Below are 7,204 nucleotides of genomic sequence, written 5' to 3' on the forward strand. Positions count from 1 at the left end.
GGTATCTGTCTGCCTTTAGGGTTTCCCTAAGATTCTGTCCAAGCTATTATACTGTCACTGTCATGCAAGTTAGCTTTATGTCATGTTTTGCGAACGGAGTAGAAAAGATTTCATTATATGATCCATGATATTTGTTAGAATATGCTGATTTGGTGTTAGTTTTGTACGAAAAAAGACCATTTGGCATCCCCGCTTTCCTTTCTCCACAATATTATAATAAATTAGATACACTCAAAGGGAATGTGAACGTGGTTTTTCTATTTCCTTTTGATAATGCAATCTTTCATTTTTTCATTCTTTCTTTCTTTCATTCATACAATCATAGGTGCTGATGGCATAAATGCCACCGACGTCAGCGGGAATTCTGCGCTCCACAAAGCCGCACGTTCAGGAGCCACTGGTGCTATTCGGGCTTTGATCTCCGCCGGGGCGTCGCTTGATGGACGTAACAGTCTCCGACAAACGCCGCTGTATATCGCCTGCAGTCAGGGTCAAGTGGAAACCGCTCGGGTTTTGATTGACGCGGGAGCTGACGTCATTGCCCACACGATATCCGGTTCCTCCCCACTTCAGGCGGCTGTACACGTCGAAAATTTGGAAATAGTGAAGACTTTATTAAAAAATTTTGGATTAATTCAGAGCAGCGGATTGGTAGCTGGTGGGAGTGGATTTGCAGAAGCAAACCGAGCTTTGGTTATAGCCAGCGGTATGGGTCACGAGAATATCGTCAGCCATCTTGTGAGTTACTGCTGTGATGTAAATAGCCCAAGCGAAGATAATTTTACAGCTCTAATGGCAGCAGCAACTTACGGACATGAAACAGTCGTTAAACTTCTGCTTGCTTCGAATGCTGATCCGAACAAAAGTGGGCGCTTTGGAGAAACGCCCCTGATCCTCGCCGCCAGGAAAGGGTTCCGTGGTGTCTGCAAACGTCTTCTCGTAGCAGGGGCGGATGCGAATTACGCCAACGATAATGGAGTTACCTCCCTTCTTGCGTCTTGCTCCGAAGGTCATGTCGACGTGATGTCTTTGCTCGTCCAAGCCGGAGCTGACGTCAACGGAGGGGGTTGTTGTAGTGTCCCTCCTCCCATTGTGGTAGCGGCGGCTAAGAACAATCTTGAAGCTGTGGCAGTCATTGCTGACTCTGGGGCAGATTTAGAAGCCGTTGATTCTGAAGGTAACTCTCCGCTGTGTTCTGCTGTTCTAGGAGCTGTCGGTCACAGAAACGATGGCGTCGTTGATTATCTCTTACAGAGGGGTGCTGACGTAAACTGTTGCAATTCCCAGCTGGACACGCCTCTGATTTTAGGCTCTCGAGTTGGTGTACCGAGGTTCGCAATAGATCGTTTACTTCAGAACGGAGCTCAGATTGATCACCAAAATGTTTTCGGTGAAACGGCATTAATGATTGCTTCGGAAAATAAACACTATGCTATGGTGGAATTATTACTCAACGCCGGTGCTGATAGCTCAATGAAAACTCAGTTGGGTGAAACAGCGCTAGATAAAGCAGTCAGCTCGTGGGTGGTTGGCAGAGTCATGCAAGAGTCAAAATCGAACAGCGTGTTTTGTTCAAGTACGTCGACGGTCAAAGCATTATTGCAGAGAAAGTGTCCGCCAGGAATAGCTTTACATGTCTCATTATTCCAAAAACAGTTACCTCCCATCATGGCGGACGTGCTGAAGACTTCCAGCCCTGTGCCTTCTCTGGTGGATCTATCCGTGCTCTACCCTCGACGGTCGCCTCGCTGTGTCTACACAAGAGCCACGCCCTTCAGTACCGCCCTCGCTCACGGACACGCCCCTGCTGCTCATTTCTTCCTCCTCAACTGGTTCCTCCACAGGCATGACGTCACCACTCTGGCGAGAAATGCGAAAGTTCGCCGCTCTATCTGCACATCTCGAAATGCCAAGTGCAGTAGACTGTACCAAGAGGTGTTCTCTCAGCCGTGGACGCTAGCTTGCCTCAGTTTTCTGGTTGTGTCCTCTGCTCTCGGATGTGAAGACAGAAGACAGCGTGTGGAGCGACTCATGTTGCCTCACATTTTGGAGAGGAAACTTTTGTTTGAGGACGAGTCGATGTCGCTGCCGATGGACGAATGGGGAAATATAAAGTCTTTAGTTCATATTCACGGAGCGATATCAAAAACCACATTGAAATGATATTAATTTAACTTCGTGAAGTGAGTTAGAACTAATGAAATTATGTAAAATATATGTATGAATTTAATGTATTCAAACCACAAACGTGTTGTAAAGTTGCACCCCTTCAGAGATGGTAAAGGACTCCGATTTGATAAAAATGTTGTCTAAATGTTCGTTTGATAATACATGTATTGTGAAAAATGTCAAATAAGTTTTTGTTTAAGTTTATCAAGCATCAAAATTAATTACCCTTCCAGGAGTATTCACTACAATATTTTAAAGCGAGGTGACACGATCTGGATAATTTAATAATTTTAACGCTGGCTTGACCAGACTGATCGGGAAAGGTGTGAGTGTCAGTTTGAGTACGTATTCCCTTGTCAAAACAAGCTTGTATTTGGTCAGATTCTTGCACGTTCAATGATCCCGTGTCGTGTTGTAAGATTGTTACGCACCTGTTATAATGATTACATAATGTATTTTTATTGTCATCATTATTATACACAAAGAATTGACTACATTGCGCTGGAATATTATAGTTCTGTGTTATCTCTGTGCAAATACGTTTTCAAACGTGAGGCCTTCGGATTAGCGAATATTCCGTTCGAATTCTGTTTATATAATACAAGATCTTTGAAGTAAAACAAAAAGTGCTAGTGATGCCAAGCAGGCGCTGTACAGTGATACTATTTTAACAGAGGGTTGATGCGTTATCTTCTCCTTTACCTTCCCCTTTACGTTCTCTTTGCTGAATGTCAGGGATAGTGGACTACTGGTCATTCAACCTGCAGAGCAACTGATTTTTTCTATTGGGACCGTTTCTCCTGCTTTGTAGGACACCTTGACTTCAGACAGCTGCATTCTGATTCCAAAATTACTGTTTATTGTTTGTTTTTTAAATTGTATTACATGTATCGTTTAATGAAGGTGTTTTACGCTTCTATAGATCAGGCTACTTTTTGAGCCCCTTTTCCTTAATACTGAGAAAAATCACATGAAAGAAGCAATTTTATACACCTTGGGTCATGCTGATAAAGATTCAAACTTAATATTTCGAGAAAACCTTCATGTTGCCATGAAAACATCGTCTATATTGGATTTTTGGCATTTTATGGTGGGTGATGCATTTTGTTAATCATTTTTTGTTTGTTTGACATGATAAGTCCTCTTTTGTTTCGAAATGATCTTGTAGACATATAACTTCAATTCACTAACCAAAGCCATTTTATCTAGCGCCAGTGTATCTCCAAACTCAGAGGACCCAAAAGATGTTAGGGGTAGGGTAAGGAAAGCCTACAGAAAAAATATAACATGAACATGTAGCTAAAAAGTAATGCGTCAGTGAATTGTTGAACTGGATCCATGCACAATTTGAAGACAATATCTTGAAGAATTAAAAAATTGATTTAAAAAATAAAGAGAAGGGTTTTCACTTGCTGAGCATGTCAAATAACGTGGCATTCATGAGCATTTCTGTTCTACTTTGGCTCGTTGCCGAGGCCACTGGGTGTTTTAATGGTAGTTTTGATACTAAGGACTTATCATTCCATCTTACAATTACGGGGAATCAGAAGAAGAGTAATTTTACTGACAGAATATGTATGGTTCCAAAAATTGATATCTGAGCTCAAAACTGGTTTTAAAAAAATATTTAAAAAACGTCTGCCCCCTTAACTGGGCTTCGAGGTTGCGTGTCAGAACTAACTCAGGCTGAGATGGATACAACATCCAATCAGACATACCGGAAGTAAAAAGGGACATCGAATGGCGATAGATGTCAAACCTCATTCTTCAGTGTTTTTGTCATGTTCATAGACAGTGATTGAGTAAGTCAAGCTATATATATATATATATATATATATATATATATATATATATATATATATATATATATATATATATATATATATATATATATATATATATAATAATAATAACAGATATGGGAAGAACATTATGCACTGTGGTTTATACAAACCTCCCCAGCTCCAAACTCTGGTTTTTGAGCATCCAATGATCGAACTGAAAGTGAATTTGGCCATGAGAACTTGTATGAGAGTGCATCTGCCTTGAGATGATAATAATAAATATGTTAGGCCACTTTAAAACAACTGAACCCAAAGACACGACAGCACAAGAAGATTAACTCTAAGGAATTTTTTTTAAAAGTAAAGCGTCTTCATAAAATTCACGGTCGCAGATGTCGCCACCGGCGCTGACATGTATGATACATGACGTAATCATTAATTTTCCGTACCCTTTTCCCTCTTCCTTCCTTCTCTTTGAATACACGTTATGAATAGCCCTCGCCGTAATTGATAAATTAATAGCGCTGGCTGCATTTGACATGAAAATTCTATGTGATATTGTCATGTGTATTTTTAGGTCGCCATTTCATTAATACTAGCCAAAGAAGAGGAGCGACCCTTTTCTTTACCCTATCCGTACGCCCTGGGATCATTTTGTACCCCCGGGGTTGTATTCTTTCCATTTTTAGAATACTTCTAGTGCGAATATCTCTTTGAAATTGTCAGTATCTACTATGAAAAGCATACGGACCGGATTAACGAGTAAATTTCTTCTTTGGAAACTGGGGGCACAGAGTTCCCCACGTCGTATGGATACGATAGTAAAACACGACGTACGGACAGGGTTAAATTGTAAATCCTTGTTGAAATGCAATGTTCTCTCGGTGCACCGAGATCTCAGTTGGTATTATGCTGGATTTCGGAACTCATGGCCCTGGTTCGAATCACCAACCAAGCGTTTAAAAACTTTGGATGTTTGGGGAGATTTTCAGGCTCTCCACCCATTCAGCTCGGTGCTAAAGAAGGCGGACGTTAAATTCTCAAGTCCCATTTCTCAAATAACGTTACAGTATATGATAGGGCGTTAAACCCATACAATAGGCGATGGCAGGATGCTACACCGTTGTGACCAGAAATTATTCAACCAATTGAATAATAATATTATATAAATTAGTTGTTTATGATTTTCTTTATTTGATTTGTTTGTTACGATTCATATGCCTTCGTACACCCTTCCTTCCTTTAGGCTATTTGGAAAGTGATGACAATATAATATCAGGGGAAAAATAAAGAAATAAGTGCTCCAATTTCCCCCACCCCACCCTCCGGTTCGCACAAACCCCACATATTTCTATAGATATATAATATGAAATACAAATAGAAACAAACACAACTTATAAAGCAAACGTAAAATGTGTTTCGACGCGGTGGAATCAGGCGCTCTTCAATTTTTTGGGCATATGGAGTTATTGGCATCATCTTGAATTTTGTTTGTTTGTCTTGCTTTCGATGAAAAAATACCCATTTATCTTCGATGGGAGTCGAGATAGATCTATGTCGAATTGAAACAGATGAGGTCACTTGGTTTCAGAAGTAAAATTAGAGAGAAAATTTGACGACTTCCAAAGCTTGAGATTCATTGAAAACGGTAAATTTACGTGTTTTTTTTGCCTTTAATCAACAATTGTCAGCCACACAGCATTGTGTTTTTAAACGGACATAAAAGGTTCTAAGCCAAAAAGTAAAAATTCCATAAAAGTTGCCAAACGGGAAGAAAAATGTCGTTTTCTTCTATTTCATTATTTTGACGAGCGCCTGATTTCAACACGGTGCCTCACAAATACATGTACTTACTATACTGACAAAAGTTCAGCCCTCGATCCTTAATCCCACGTATAACGTACATGTATAAAGATGTAGCAAAATGTAATGGAATCTTATATGAAAACCATTAGGAAGTGTAAGTTACATAGAATGGAAGAGACGATCAAACGAATACAAAAAGCAATATTTAAAAATCAACGAGGTCGGTATATATACTTTCTGTTTATTTTGTTTCTGCAAATAGAAATATCACAAGTAAAATGGCCTTCGTGATTTGAATGACAAAAACATTTTATGGTCTAGAGTAGCTGGAAACATAAACAGTTAGGAGGCAATCAAAAATTATTCAACACTTATTCTGATGCCAAAAAAGTAGAAACATAAGTAGAGTTTTGCATTCCATTTGACACAGTAAGGTCAAGTTAGAAGTAGGATTTCGCAAGAGCCACGGTGACGGGGCTTAAAAACTAAAATAGACATGATTAAATTAATTCATTATATTAATGCCTAAAACTCGCCTCGAGCCTGATGAACCTCGTATCTCTTCATCGGCGTATTGAAACCAATCACAAATGTGGACACACAGACGTACGTACATACATACGTACGTACATACATACGTACGTACATATATACACACATACATACACACAGACAGACAGACAGACAGACAGACAGACAGACATACACATATACACACAGACACGCACACACACACACGCGCACACACACACACACACACACACACACACACACACACATACACACACACAAACACATACACACGCACAAACACACACACACACACACACTCACACATACACACACACAAACACACATACAAACACATACACACGCCCACACGAGCGCGCACGTAAATGTCTCTACTAAGCTGTCAACTATTCCTCCGCTAGTTGGGGTTTTTTTTGTCTTTGTTTTAGTCTAGGCGAACTCAATGGGGCCACTGCCGGTCACTTCAGAGCCGAGTCAGCTCTTTGAGATATAACAATGTTCTTCAAAAGATTTGGAAAGGCTTGGCTGTTACCAGGATCAAAACTGCTGTCTTTTGGATATTAAATTCCACCTTCTTCATTCGAAAATAGCTCGATTTGTATTCAAGATAAATTTCTGTTCAAAGAAAGACAAATGAACAAGCTTTAAGACGGTACTAAAAACTCAACATGCCCAAAAAAAATGACAAGAGCCTGATTCCACCTCGTCGTGACATTTATGTTAGTTCCCAGCTATTTAACAGTTTGGAGGGACTTTGTACTTAATCAAATCTTAGGGTGGTACTGTTAGTACATGTATTATAGCTCGGGGGTAAAAAAAACTGCTGGGTTTAGAAATAGAAACAAATTGAAAAACGAACAAACAAAAATTTAACTTATAGTGGTCATTTTTTAAAAATAGACCAAAACATGAGC

At 39.8% G+C, this 7,204-nt stretch overlaps 1 protein-coding gene across 1 annotated transcript; it reads left to right on the forward strand.

Moving 5' to 3' along the window:
• The first annotated feature begins 273 nt into the window (after positions 1–273).
• LOC101862193 (ankyrin repeat domain-containing protein 17) lies at positions 274–3,227 on the forward strand. The gene has a single exon (XM_005101680.3). It carries the CDS (start codon positions 274–276, stop codon positions 2,161–2,163), a length of 1,890 nt encoding a protein of 629 aa, XP_005101737.1. The 3' UTR covers positions 2,164–3,227.
• The last annotated feature ends 3,977 nt before the right edge of the window (positions 3,228–7,204 follow it).

This window comes from Aplysia californica, unplaced genomic scaffold (assembly GCF_000002075.1).
Source record: "Aplysia californica isolate F4 #8 unplaced genomic scaffold, AplCal3.0 scaffold00293, whole genome shotgun sequence".
Lineage (NCBI taxonomy): Eukaryota > Metazoa > Mollusca > Gastropoda > Aplysiida > Aplysiidae > Aplysia > Aplysia californica.